This window comes from Leopardus geoffroyi, chromosome A3 (genome assembly GCF_018350155.1).
Source record: "Leopardus geoffroyi isolate Oge1 chromosome A3, O.geoffroyi_Oge1_pat1.0, whole genome shotgun sequence".
In the NCBI taxonomy this organism is placed as follows: Eukaryota; Metazoa; Chordata; class Mammalia; order Carnivora; family Felidae; genus Leopardus; species Leopardus geoffroyi.
The window spans coordinates 88,756,474-88,770,629 of record NC_059336.1 but is presented as its reverse complement, the minus strand read 5'-3'; the positions used below and the strand labels follow the sequence as shown (position 1 = coordinate 88,770,629).

Here is a 14,156-nt window from a genome sequence, read left to right as displayed (position 1 = left end):
ACTGTTACTTGACTGAAACTTTTGTTATAAGTGCTTCCTTGTACACACAGACCACCTCATTCTGTTCCAGGCACACAGGCATCACTGAACTCTTCGCTGAAGTCACAAACTAAACCCTAGTATGGATAGAATGCTGGAGGTACAGAAGACATCACAGTACTCAAGATACAGGTTTAGGTAGTACCCAGATGCACCATTAAACACTAAATCATGTTGTAAGGAAACACTAAATCATGTCCCCTTTTAGTTTTGTGATGACAAACAGAACATCTCATTGTGACACTAATATTTGAGTCATCTTCTATTTATGGCAAGAATGATTTCCCATTTATGATAGTGATGTAAAATATTCTTTTACATTTTTCTTATGATAAAACAGGAGTCAATACAAAGAAAAAATGTTAAGTAAATAATAACATATGTAGCATGCGGCTATGATAAGAATTGCAAGGTAATGTTCAAACTATAAAGACTGTGGAACACTGATCTTCAGTTCAGTCTTCCACCTCTGACCCTCCTCTTTCTTCTTCTCCATCCACCATCTACTTACAAATATCAAGAAATAAGAGTTCTTAGAATGCATTTTTAATATGCTACTTCCTGTGAAAGAAAGAAAAATTAGAAAGCGTCCGTGCCTCTGCCTATCTTTACAAATAGAGGCGTAGGGAGGACAGGCCCAAAAACAATGGAGTTGGTTACCAGTGAGGCATGGGGAAAATTGGGGTAAAAGAAATACAGCAAGGGAAGGAACAATACTTCTCTGAATTAGCTTTTTTGTAGTTTTGACTTTTGGAAGCATGTTAATGTCCTACATGTTTAAAAATTAAATTATCAAGGATGGGAGAAAGGAGCCTAGAACTGAAAGCAAGTAGAAACAAAAGAACCCGGTTGCATTTAGATGAATACCATAACTAGACCCAAGGGAAAATTAAGAACTAACCCAAGTGACTTAGGAACACAGTGTTTGTTTGATTGTACACCCAGTCTTGAGTTGGGATGGCAAATTGCAATTTTTTTTGCTGGTGGTATGTACAAATAATTCTGAACCTATTTTAGATATACGATAGGATTGAGCAAGTTCACAAAAGAGATGATGTTCTTGAGAGCCAAGATTCTTATTGTGGAAGAAAGCGCTCACAAGTACGGAATAGAGGAAGGTGAGAAAGAACTCTGCAAGAATGATTAGAATTGGAGGTATTAGTGTAAACTCGTGATTTCTACAGTATATATGTGCACATGCTTATAGAAGCACACATATGTATGTATATGTATATTTACGTGCAAGTATTTCCCGTAATAATATGTATATTACGTGCAAGTTAAACCCTCTGCTGAAAGGGTTTAACTGCCCACAGATTGCCCCCCAGCAGCAATGAACAAAGCTGCTACAGTAGCAGTAGGCATACTTAGCACCCAAATCTTGGTCTCTATAACATTCCCACTAAAAGAAACCAGGGCCTCTCAGAGAAATGGCTGATGGCTGGGGCACGGTAGATATAAGACAAGCCTGCAACAAACACCTTATTATGCCAGAAGGTAAGGAAGTATCACAGGGACACAGGCTCTAGCTCAAAGCGCTCCCACTTGCCAAATCTGGGACAGTTTGAGCACTGAAATAATGAATTAGGTATAGTGATGAATATAAGCCATTGAAAAAATGGGAACTCATGAATCCATGCCATAAATAAATGCGTAAGTTAGTGAGGGAGAAATGCTGAGTGACAACTGATAAATGTGGAGGGAAGCGTGGAGTTGGAATGCCATCATTTTGCAACCATCATAGTAAAGCTGAATCAGACAAGAATCTTCAATGGATGCTAAATCTGAGGGGGAATTTTAATCAGGAGCTGTATATCTGCATGATCTTAGATTGTCTCCTCCATTGCTGACGAGTTGGCAAAGGAAAACATAATACCTAGGCAGGGAGAAATCAGACAGCATCTTGATAGGGTGATCAAAATTGATATCACCAATGAGAGACAGATGAACAGTGTATACCTCAAGGTGTGATCCCCTGAGGAGTAGTACACAGCATCACTTCGGTTGTATTCTGGCCAAAAATTCATGTCTTAAATCTTATTATAAGAAAGCACCAGAAAAAACCAAGTAGGGATTTGTTTTTGAGAGAGAGAGACAGAGAGAGAGAGACAGAGAGAGCGCACATGCACGTGCCAGTGGGGGAGGGGTAGACACAGAATCCGAAGCAGGCTCCAGGCTCTGAGGTGTCAGCACAGAGCCCAACGCTGAGCTCAAACCCATGAACCGCAGGATCGTGACCTGAGCCAAAGTCAGACGCTTAACCGACTGAGCCACCCAGGTGCCCCTCTTGATCTCTTATTCTAACACTTCCATGGGATCCAGCCAAACTGTGCCCCATGCAGCTAACTTGGTTAAGTACTCCCCAGACTCCCCAGTCTCCAGCTCTCCCAGAGGAGGCCATAAGACTGGGCACCAGCCCCCTGAAGGACTGTGGAAAGCAACACAGACCCAGAGTGTGATCAACAGCTCATACTGGTTGAGCTTAATAGAGTTGTGTAGCTTTCATGCCCAGAGTGGGATAAATTAAGTAGCTTGTCATCCCAGAGCTTTTAGGCTCAGTACTGGCATTGAGAGACTTTGGCAGGAGGATACAAATAGAAAACTGTAGAGCTAAATCATGAACCACCCTCCCCACCCCATTGGTGATTTGCCCAGGCATCATCAGCCAGAAAGACATGGCATTCTGTGCCATAAATCAGAAAAGACTGATAGCGTTAATTCCATCACAGAAATTAGGAATTCATTAATAGAGAAGGTAGTTTTGTTAAATGCACATATGTATACACATCTGAAAATACCAAAAATACTTTTAAGAAATCAGGTTTTCAAATGTTTCCAGTTCAACTTGTTATTCATTCACTTTTTTTATTAGTTTATTGTATTAGTTCCCCAGGGTGCAAACAATAACAGGCTCCCCAAGGTCTTTTACATTTTTCCCAGAACAAATTTTAATTAAGAGAATGCTGTCTTTTTTCATAATTTTTTTTCCTGGTATTTAGGGGAAAAACACAATTATATTTGTAAAACACAGTACTGGGAGGACTAGAACGAGTGTCTATTGCACTCCTAGGAGCAGGTAAAGAGGAACTATCTTGCATGGTGTTTGGGTACTATAGGACAGAAATACCACAGTTAGAGTAGGAAGTCAGGGAAAATTCTCTTCTAAAGCAGAGCTCTGTGAGGCCTTGGGGCAGTGAAAGGAAGTGGTAGAAGCCCTTTTACTTGCCAACTAAAATAGGCCTGACCTGAAAGAGGCCTGAGAGGGCCCTTTGGGGCCAGGCCAGCTTAGACTGACTGACTTGTCTGCTCATCTCTGTCCCCGTCTCCTCTCCTCTTTAGTATCCCTTTCTTGGCTAAGGGTGTAGGGGCTTTCCTCAGTTTTAGGCTTGGGACTTCAGCCAATTCCTGTTCTGCCTAAGGAAGTTTATAACAACTATTTTAAAAGAATGGATGGGAGAGGAGGCCTGGCCAAGCAGGGCAAGACCCACAAGTGCCTGTTTGCCCAGTTGCACGGTGAAGACAGACAGGGGAGGAAGGTGTGCCTAGAGCCCAGGCCCTGGCATTGGATTTGACTCTAGGCCTCTCTTGGCTTTGTTCTGCTCAGAGAGACAGCCATCCACTTGTCTCCATGGTCAGTTACCTCTCAGAAAGGGAGACCCAGGAACATGTCTTGAGTTCAAAGGCCTTTACATGAATCCCATTGCTAGAGACTGCTTAGAAGGCCCTCCTGCTGTGCAGCAGTGTGAGAACAGGACTTTGCCCCCTCTAGAAGCTTAGAGAGGGGAGGCAACAGTTTCCCTTTCGTCACTCCTACCTTTGAAATGCAATGATTTCTTTTTTGGCTTTACCTAGTTACAGCTTTTAAATATTTGTTAGGGTGATAACCTGAGGCTAAATCTGGCTGGGAAGGAAAGCCTTTGACAAAATTCATTTAAGTTTCTCTAAGTCAGAATCTCTCCCAGACTCAGAACTCCATTTACACTCAGAGTGCTTTCATTATCTTCTTCTAGGCATCCTGTTCTTGGCACTCATGACTCTTGGTGCTCCGCTTGAACCCTCCTGACCCCAGTGCCAGATTCTGTGCCCTCAATCTTGGACTAAGCCCACTTTTCAGTCCTGACCTATCATGGCTCTGGGTTCCATCTGTTCGGCCAGTATCCACGTAGGTGCGACATGGATTGCTCCCATAATGCTACAGGATCCATTTATACCTTGGTCCAGTGTTTCCGTGTTGTCTCTGTGCCCTGTTTACACACTATAGGTATGTGTATATGTCTGTGTGTGTAAAGGAAAAACTCAGTGTTTTGCTCTCTATGTAGGGAAAAAGTCAGTTTTTTCCTACTGTGTTTCTCCTCTGAGTCTCCTTTACCACTTACACAAAACGCTTCATTTCTGACACTTCTGGTCACCAAATGCTTGGACGTTTTTCTCCACGTCAAGCAATTCCCTGCAACACCAACTGGGTGCCCTACAATTTTACTCAATTCTGACACTGTCTACCCACAGACAGCATCAGATCCCACAAGTTAAAGGCTCAGTTCCCCCAAGACCCTCCCCGCAATTCAGACAGCAACCACCTGGTCGTCAACCTGGGCTTCTGACTGACTGTTGTAGACGGCAGCTTCCCTTGACCCCCTCCTTAGGTTGAATTTGCTGGAGTGGCTCCCAGAACTTACTAGATCACAGGTATCTTAGAAAAGGCTATAACTTAGAAACATTCAGGTGGAAGAGGTGTGCTATGCTATGGTGTAGGTATAGGGAAAAGGGCGTGAAGGAACTTCCATGGTCTCTCCAGGCGTACCACTCTCTCCAAATCTCCACACGTTCACCACCTGGAAGCTCTCCAAACCCTGTACTTTTGGGATTTTATGGAAACCTCATCACATAGACATGATAGCTCATTAACTCTGTTTTCAGCCTTTCTCCCTTCTCAAGAGAATGAGTGGTGGGGCTGAAAATTCCAGGCTTCTAATCATTGTTTGATCTTTCCAGTAGTGACCAGCCCTTATCCAGGAAGCCCCCCAGGGTCGCCTCATTAGAACAAAAGACACTCCTATCACCTAGGACATTACATGGGTTTCAAGAGATCTGTGTTAAGAACAGAGGTCAAAGGCCAATATCAGGACAAGAGATGCCCGTAGTGTTCTTATCATTTAGGAAATTACAAGGGTTTTAGGAGCTCTATACCAGTAACCAGGGCCAGAGACCAATATGTATTTTCTGTTATCTCACAGTATCAGCTGAGTAACTTGGGCAAAGTCAGTTCAGGAAGTCATGCAACTGGTTCTTGAACTCATACCTTTTTAACCTCAAAGCTTTATGTTACATATGTGGCCCTCTAAGCAGTCTCTCTAGCAATAAGGTTCATGTGGAATGCCACTCGATATATGGAAAGCATTCGTTAAGTATTTATTAAATTAATGAATGGTTATTATGATAGTCTTGTGGTGTTTTTTTTGTTTTGTTTTGTTTTTTTTTTGCTAAGTTTATTTATTTTGAAAGAGAGAGAGGAGAGGGAGTACACGAGTGGGTGAGGGGCACAGAGAGAGGGAGAGAGAGAATCCCAAGCAGATTCCACACTGTCAGCAGAAATCCTGTTGCAGGGCTCAGTTTCACAAACCATGAGATCATGACCTGAGCTGAAATCGAGAGCCAGATGCTTAACCGACTGAGCCACCCAGGCGCCCCTACAGTCGTGTGTTTTGATTCAGTCTCAGCCTACCTCTGAGAGCTAAGTGCTGGCATGTAGTCTTAGCAACATTATAGCACTTATAGTAGAGGTGACTCTGCCTTCCAATGATTACTCATTTATTTTCCTAGTTGCATTGCAGTCTTTAGCCATGCTTTCTCTTATTACATTTTTATTTTTATTTTCCAGATCTACTGTTAGCTGGTAGTGAAGGATGGTAGGGGTTTCTGAGATCCTGGTTGGTCTTTTCTGATTAATCCCTGGGGTGGGGTTTGAATATTTTACAGCTTTTGGATCTCTTCATCCAGTGGGATTGGTCAACCTACCTTGCTGACTATGGTCAGCCCAACTGCAAGTACCTCCGGGTAAACCCAGTGACAGCACTGACCCTGCTTGAGAAGTGAGTACCTAGTCCAGCGGTCTCTGCTGGGAAGCAGGGGTTGGTATCGGGGATAATTTTCTCTTCGCCAGTACCTTCAAAAGACAGCAGAGAGGTCCTGTTCTTGAAGTTGCCATAAGTGCTACCAGCAGTCTCCATCATTGGATTTGGCAGGCTGGCCTTCTTGTAGCCTCTTAATTCCTGAACCCCCAATAAGCTAGGCCAAGTATGGGTCACGTGGACTCTGGCAGTACTTTGGAGCTTAAAGGGGCAACATCTCTTTAACTAGAGATGGAAAGAGAAGAAAGAACCATGCCTTAAGCTTGGTCAGAGGCCACCTGGTGAATAGAATGAGACTGGCCCCAGTCGTCTGGGGATGATGGGCAGAACAGCCCCATCGAAGAAACCCCATCCGGTTTCTAGCAGAGAAGTTCTTGGAATTACTGAAACCTTCACCAGCAACCCCTCCCACTCCCTGCCAGAGTCGAGCCTTACTGTGCTGACTGTCCCAAGAAAGCTGTGTTGGAGAAGGTGTCTCCTTCTTGCTCTGGGCAGTCACTGGCCAACAGAGGCGCTACCACTGGGATTGGGTCAGCCATCTCCAGAACATCCCATGGCTAACCAGTGTATCAACCAGATGCTGGGATCTGCTGTGCAGCCTAGTTCTGGCTTTTGCTAACCTAGTTGAGAGGTGGCAGGCCAGAGACCAAGATCCAAGGAAAGGGGAAGCTTTTTCCTGTCATCACAGTTGTTAACTCCCAGCTTCCTCGAAGCTTCTTAGAAGAGTACCCTGCATCTAAGTAGTACAGCAAGTACCTATGTGGCCGTATGTGAACTTGGATACATGGACCAGCATCTAGGAGGTCAGAATGGAGCCTTAAGCAGAAGAAAAGGTTAAGGTGTATTCTCCCTACTACGCTGTATGGTGAGAGAGAAGGGGAGGAGTTGGAAAGTAAGCAAGAGCAGGATGTAGAGGGATGTGTTTGCAGCCAAGAAACTAAGAGCCCAGAGTGCAGCTTTCTCCAGGCCAAGACAGACTGATGTTTCCATTTTAACTTTGTTTCCCATGATTCTCTCTCCCAATGACCTTCCTCCCTAGGATATCTAGAGAGTAAGTATATTATTCACTTGGGCCTTTTCCATCACTTTGAGGCAAGTCCTTCTGGTTTCCTCATTGACACTAATGACTACACTAAAATCCCTACCCTGTGAGTTGTCCCCACCCTGACACACTAATCTACTAAACTAGCCTGGTGCCAATTGGCTGGCTGCCTCCTCGATCCTTGGTCCTCAGAGTGACCCTTGGCATACCAATTCCTATGGGGCTGGAGGTCACAGCAGGGATTTTCCCCCACTGGCGCCAGGTAAAGGGCTGTTCCCACTCAGCTTCCTGGCCCACTCAATACTCTTGCTAGTGCAGGGCTTGAAACTCAGCCCTGACAGAAACAAGCTCCTCGGCAGTCTTCCCCGCCTCCTGGTGGTTGAAGCCCATGGCGTTAAGATCTGGAGCCTATGCCTCCCGCGGAAAATTTTTTATTAGAGGCAAGGCCTAATCCCAGCTGAATTGGGGACATGTTGGCTTTTCAGTTGGCGTTTAGATGTCGTATTCACTATGTGTCCAAATGGGCTGTGGGATTCCCTTCCAGTTCCTTCTCTCAGTAGTCCTTTACTTGTCTGCTCCTGAGAATTCCTAGATCTAAGAGGTATTGCCTCATCCACTTTCTGTGGATCAATTATAGGCTAAAATCATCAGCCTGTCTGTAGCATTCTGGAGGCCTAACAGGAACAAAGCCTCGTGCTTAGCCCTAGGAGTCAGCAGGGTTTAAAAGCTTCCTTCCAAACCCAGTAGGGCCATAGGTCACGCCGATCACTAAAATCCCTATTTCCCAGCCTCATAGGAAGCAGTCCCTTTCCCTGACCCTTTCCTGCTTTCTGCACAGCCAGATGTACCACCAGAGCTTGACAGTCTCCGCTTTTTAACCTGGCGCTTCTTGGCAGGGTGAGATATGAAAAGAACCAAAGACCTGCTGAGGACATTCAGGAAAGAGAAGAGGCTCCTGTGTCATTGACAGGTGGCCATAGCCAAAGTAGATCAGGATCCCGAGGAGGGTTCCCCTTTGGCTTTGGAGCATTCCAGGGCACAAACCAGCATGCCACCGTCAGCCTTCAGGGCACCTGAGTTTATCTTTTGAGTAATCCCAACTCCAGGCCTTAACGGCCAAGAACTCCGAGACTCTGAGGCTCAGGGGTCTTCTTCCTCCCTTCCTCCTACCTTATTGCAAGAGCTTCCTGTGGGAGCTGAAAGCCAACTCTGGTTCCCCATCTCTGGGCGGCTTGGAGGAGTCCTGAAATTAATGATCACATAGGATGTTAAATTAAATATCCCATACATATAGGGAGCGTTTTTTTCTTCCTCCTTTTTTTCTTTTTTGTTTTGTGTTGTTTTTACTTAGATTTATAGCATATTCCCTGGGATATATAATCTAAAGCCAGGTCAGTTCCATAAATGTAATGGTGTAATTAATGTGTAAGGGACCAAATACAGTAATCATCATAGCCTTGAGACCCGCGTGCTTTCTTTTCAACCAACCTCCATCACCTCTGCTTCTTCCTCACCTCCAAGCACAGACCTGCCCATGTGGGTGGGTGTATCTTATACTCAGTGTTCTGAGTTCGCTTGAGTAGTTCCAGCCTTAAGGCCCTTAAGCTTAGATCTGTGAGAGAAGTCTCCATTCGTTTGTGGCCGTCAGTGTCAGCCAGAACCACACAGCTTTGGTGCTTGTCACAACCTCCTGACCTCATTTATATGCCCTTGTGGGATCTCTGGCCTTTTAACTCACTGGCCCCAAAGCTGCCCTTCTGCACAAGAGCCACCCCACAGGAAAAGATGGGCCAGGATTGGCGATGGGCCAAAGGCCCTTGGACGTATACCTGGGGGTTGATTACTAGGGTTGCCAAGGTTCCTTCCCCCCACTTCTTCTGACCTGTGTCCCTGCAGCCCAGGGAGCTGTGAAGTCAGAGAGCTGCTGTAGCTTCTGGGGGATGGTCATGAAGACCCAGGAGAAATTGGTCTGGGCAGTGTTCTTAATTCTCTAACACCAGAACTAGGGGTGGGCTGGAGGCCCAGTGTGCAGAGACTGAGGCCAGAGTTAACAGTCAGATGTCAGAGGTTGTGGACTCTCTGCAGGGAATAGCAGATTCCCACATTCTATCACAATGGCTTATTCAGACCTGGGCATTTCTGTGAAACCACAGCTTGGCCTTGACTTTATCCATGCTTCCCTGTTAGGTCTCTCTCTCTGACCACAACTGTTGCTCAGAGCTGCCCATGGTTTGTACTCTAAGACTATGCCACCTCTGGAGCTTTAACAGGACCCAGGAATAGAAAGCCCTGCAAAGACCAAAGGTCTGAGGATATAGACAGACATCGAGTCCTCAGGGGCTTGTCTTCTCAGGGCCTAAAGTTCCGGTTCATCAAGTGAAAGGATGGCCCACCTGCTCTCCTCAGCAGCACACACTCAGCCACCTCACTGCCTCTGGGTCCTTAGTCTGAGACAAAAGAAAAAAGATCATTCAAGCCCTTAGTGTTGTTAAGGATGGGATAGAGTAAACAGCCTGTGAAGTTTAGAAATACATGGTGCCTTTTCGTTATTCATATCCTCTTGGAATTACTAGTTGAGAGTATGTTTTTGCCCTATCTTTCAAATACCAGCTTTAAGGTCCCAGCAAGATTTCATAAGCTCATGAGATGGTAAGTGGATCCTAGATATCCTGTAAGAGCCTGTTGAGCACCAGGGCTTTAGCATGCCCCAGAGACCTGTAACAGGTGCGCAGCTGGAGATAGAAGGGAAGGAAATAGGTAGGGCGGGTATGGATGATCAGGGGGTTGGCTCTCCCATAGCTGGCTTTTGACTTTTGATTCCAAAGGTGACCGAAGTCGGGAGGGCTATGGACAGCTTCCTGAATAAGTAGGTAAGTATGGGCCTGACAGTGAAAACATTCTGCACTCTCTCAACTCTGGGTGGAGGGTAAGATACACTGTGCGATCCTGCCTCCTGCCAGTTCTTTCTACCATTGTCTCCTCAAACACTTTGCTCTCTTTCTTTCCTTCTGTGTTTAGGATGAAGGACACTAGCCGCAAGAACAACATGTTTGCACAGTTTCGGAAAAATGAGCGAGACAAGCAGAAATTGATTGACACTGTGGCCAAGCAGCTCCGGGGACTCATCAGCAGCCACCATTCGTGAAGGCTGGCCTCAGGCCCACAGAGGCTGCTCACTATAGCCCCATAGCCTGGGACCCAGCCCTGGCTGGCCCTGCATTTGTGCATTCTTCTTCAAAGAGAGCAAATGTATTTTTTTAATAACCTATGTACAGTATTCGCATAACCTTTCCCTATAGTAAAAGAGGCACAAGATAAAGCAAGTACGTGAGATGTTGCTAGGCTGGGGCTCAGGAGAAGTTACACTATACTGTCTGTATCATCCTAGAGATGGTGATATCACCAATCCCAGTATGATGAACCACCTTTCATCCATGGCTCTCGAGCCTAGGTCTGGGGCTCAGAAACGACACTAACAAAATGGGTACTTGGCACTGGGAGGTAAGGTGAGTAGGCAAAAAGGTAATAAAGTATATCCTGTTTACTCCCGGGTGCCCCATTCACCACATAGGTGAGGTTGACTCTTCATGATGCAAGGAGAGGACCAGGAAAACGTTACTGTTTAGTGTATGGAAACCAGCACACTGTGTTGGAGGTTCCTATCTCCTCCGTCCACCAACTTTCACTGGCTGGGAAACAAGCATGGCATGTGGCCAGATGACAGCTTCACTCCAGTTCCCCAAGGATGGCAGTGTCTTTAGCCCATATCTGACCCAGTCTTTTATTGCTGATTTCTCTAGGGCAAGACAGAGTTGAGTATACAGTGGTACTAATTGGACCCCATGACTAACTGCAGGTTGCTCCACACCAAAAGGAGTTTTATTGGCTCTTGAAAACCAGTGTGAATGGAATCAGAGCCTCGGTCCTTTCCCCATTCTTCTCATTTTCTTCTTGCAGGGTCAGGGAACTTGGTTCAGAACATAGATCAACAGTTATTTCCATATATCTTCACAGAGACTTGGCCTCCTTCAGTAGTGTCATTGAGATAAGTCAGATTCCAGAAGCCTGAAAATGGCCCTTACTCTACCCTTAGGTAAAACCTGAAGATTACCTGGGAGTGTTCCTTGTGTTGTAAAACCAGCTTCCTGGCCACCATCTTTCAAAGAAATATTATCAGCTCTGCACACTGGGGGCAGCCGTAGCTGGACAGGATGCCTCTAGGGATGGAGACGTCACCATGAAGTAGACAGGGCCAAGTATGGCTAGTAGTTTGTTACCTCTGGCCCAGCTGTCCCTTACCAAGTCATATCCTAGATCTGAAGCTCTTCTTACTCAAGCCTAAGCCTTCCATCCTCTCCTGAGATCCCCCGAACCATCTTTTGGCCTCATCTGAGAAAGATTGTCTGTAATCCTACCCCACGAATTCTGGAGTTTGCAAAGTGAGCCTGGACTAGCTAGCTTGGAAGCTGTGTCCGCTGTCCCAGACGGGCTTCTGACACAAGGGCTTTGCTGTGAGGTCAGTCAGAGGAACCTGGACTTGAAGACTCTTCAGGAAGATGCTACTGTGGCTACTGGCAAGAGTATAATTATGCATCACCAAACAATGACAAATAAGCCACACAGGCCTTTCCAGCTTGGATTAGTGGGTGGAGAGACGCATCGAGCAAAATTCTTCACTACCTTTGTCAGCTACTGAGTTGCTTCTGGGGAGGGCAGTGCTTCCTTTTTTATTCCCCACCCCAGCCCCCCAACCCCCTGTATCCCATCACAACTTGAAAACCAAGGGGAAGAGATTATGCCCACAGACATGCAGGCTTCCTCAAAGCTGGAGAGACGAGTCTGCGTGTAAGCTCTGGAGAATCTTTCTGAAGCTCACCTTGAGACCTAGATGGTTAGCCTAGGGTCTTAGGATGAGGGTCCGGGTGAATGCTGCCACCCAGAACTTCAAAAGGCAAGGGATGGCAGGGGGCCATGGGAATGAGACCCAAGATGCCATCTCCCAAGCCCTGGACTTGACTGAAAAGGAGCAAGAAATGATTACACGAATCTAAAGTGCTATTGCTTAAGAAGGGCCCCAAATATATGCCTTTTATTAGTCCCCAGTTTGCAGCAAGATTCCTTCAGCTTTGTGTACTGAGACTTGGATGTGGAATGGACAGAACCTTAAGCACGTCATACTTTTTGTCTTTTTTGAGTCATCATTGCTGGTCCGGTCTCAAACATGTACCCTGGAAAGACTGCTGTAGAGGAAAGGCGAACAAGATGGAGGAATGGGGGTTCCTCTGCACCTTGTACACAGAAGTCCCTTTAAAGAAAACACTTACTCAAGCTCAAGACTTATTAGGGAGGACCCTTTGGTAGATCTCCTCTTCCCTATCAGTCTGCCTTTAGTCTTCTCTAACGAAACCAACATGCCGCTACTGAGTTGTCTGTAGAGACACTCTCTTGGGGGGCAAGAGAAGGTCAAAAAACAGGGACCTGCAGCGTCCAAGTTGTTTGAATTGGTGAAGTAGGAATTTTCAGTTTTGCCTTTTCAGTCTAGCTGGACCAGCCCTTGAGAGGACTCACGCACACGTGCCCATGCCCATCAGATTCCTAAGATCTGGCCTCAAGTGCCCAGAGATAGATAGGTAGGTGCCCCAGTGGGCCTCAATAAGGGGGGCAAGAACACAGGTGGCTAGAAGCCTCCTGGCCTTCTAGTTAATATGACTCTTGACCAAGTTCTTGGAAAAACCTGGTCCATGCTTCTAGAGGGAGGTTCTTGTTTGGGACCCTAGTGGGTTTCAGAAGTAGTACAGGTGGCTTGTATAGTTTCAACATTCATAGGAAATCTCTTTGCGTGAACTGTAAATGAAGCTGTTGGCGGGGGGAGGGGGAGAACAGGACCCAGAGATTGGAACCAGCAGAGTCCCTGTTGACAGAAGAAATGTTCAACGGCCAGGGAGTGCTCCCCAGTGTTTCCATTGCATACCAGGCCTAACAGCCTCTCAGGCCTCAAAGCCAGCCTAGCTTCACTGCACACTTGTCAAGCGCTTGCTCAGCAAGCCCCAGACCCAGAGCCCTTTATCCCCAAGGTTGGCAGTGGCCATGACCTTCCTCATAAAGCCTCTCGACACTCCCTGGGGCCTGCTAACAGAAATCCCCCCCTACCTTGGCCTCCTTTCTCCCAGGACTCTCCTCCTGGCTGCTTCAACTGCCTCTTTTTTTCTCTTCGCCTGCATCCGCAATTACTTTTCACCAATGTGTTGGAAATGGCCTTTTTATTTTGCACAAATAGTTGTACATTTATGGAGGAAATTTAGGAGAGTCCACTTTTAACTCTAAAGGGAATTTTTTTCTTTAAAACTCACTAGTAAAGCTACTGATGCAGATGGGCCTCGTGGTTAGTGGGAACCTCCCGTGTGGAAAGAGCATGTTTATTCCTCCTGTACATTTTCCTCTCTTAACTGCTATTAAACAAGAGAGCCTATGTACCTGTTTCAAAAGCCACGGTGTTGTCTCATGGTTTTTTTTGTTCTTCCGCCCCTTTCGCACAGTGCAGCTATGGTTGGTGATCTGGATGACAGCCAATGCACCCCCTCAACTGGACTGAGGACCAGAGCAGGCATTAGCCTGCTGGGGGGAGAAAGCCTGCCTGCCAGACGAGGGCAAGGAGCCTTTGAAACGTCCCGAACTACTGAGTTAGATCTTCCTGTCTGTGTAGTTAACGTTGGCATCATCGCCATCAAGACGAGTAACTTTTGAAATGCCTGATTTACGTGGAGCACCAGGCTAGGCAACTTGAGGCCTGATGTGTTGAACACCAGCCCGGCAACAGAAAGGCTCCCAGTCAGAACGGGAAGAGGGCGGATTATCCAGAACAAAGCCAGGCTGGGAGAAGGGACGAAATGAGCCGATTTTAGAGCTCAGTGTGGGAGAGGGGCAGGCACCACGGCCTGCTATAGGAA

At 46.3% G+C, this 14,156-nt stretch overlaps 1 protein-coding gene across 5 annotated transcripts in view; it reads left to right on the top strand.

The window, feature by feature from the left end:
- EXOC6B (exocyst complex component 6B) overlaps window positions 1-13,698 on the top strand; it is a 616,021-nt gene extending 602,323 nt beyond the window's left edge. For 4 of the 5 annotated variants that reach the window (XM_045446460.1, XM_045446457.1, XM_045446459.1 and 1 more), the window contains 3 exons: window positions 6,016-6,128; window positions 7,207-7,218; window positions 10,228-13,698. In XM_045446460.1, the coding sequence (XP_045302416.1) occupies window positions 6,016-6,128; window positions 7,207-7,218; window positions 10,228-10,354 (252 nt within the window). In that variant the 3' untranslated portion in view covers window positions 10,355-13,698. The remainder of the gene's footprint in view (window positions 1-6,015; window positions 6,129-7,206; window positions 7,219-10,227) is intronic. The other variant, XM_045446458.1, reaches the window with a different exon arrangement.
- The last annotated feature ends 458 nt before the right edge of the window (window positions 13,699-14,156 follow it).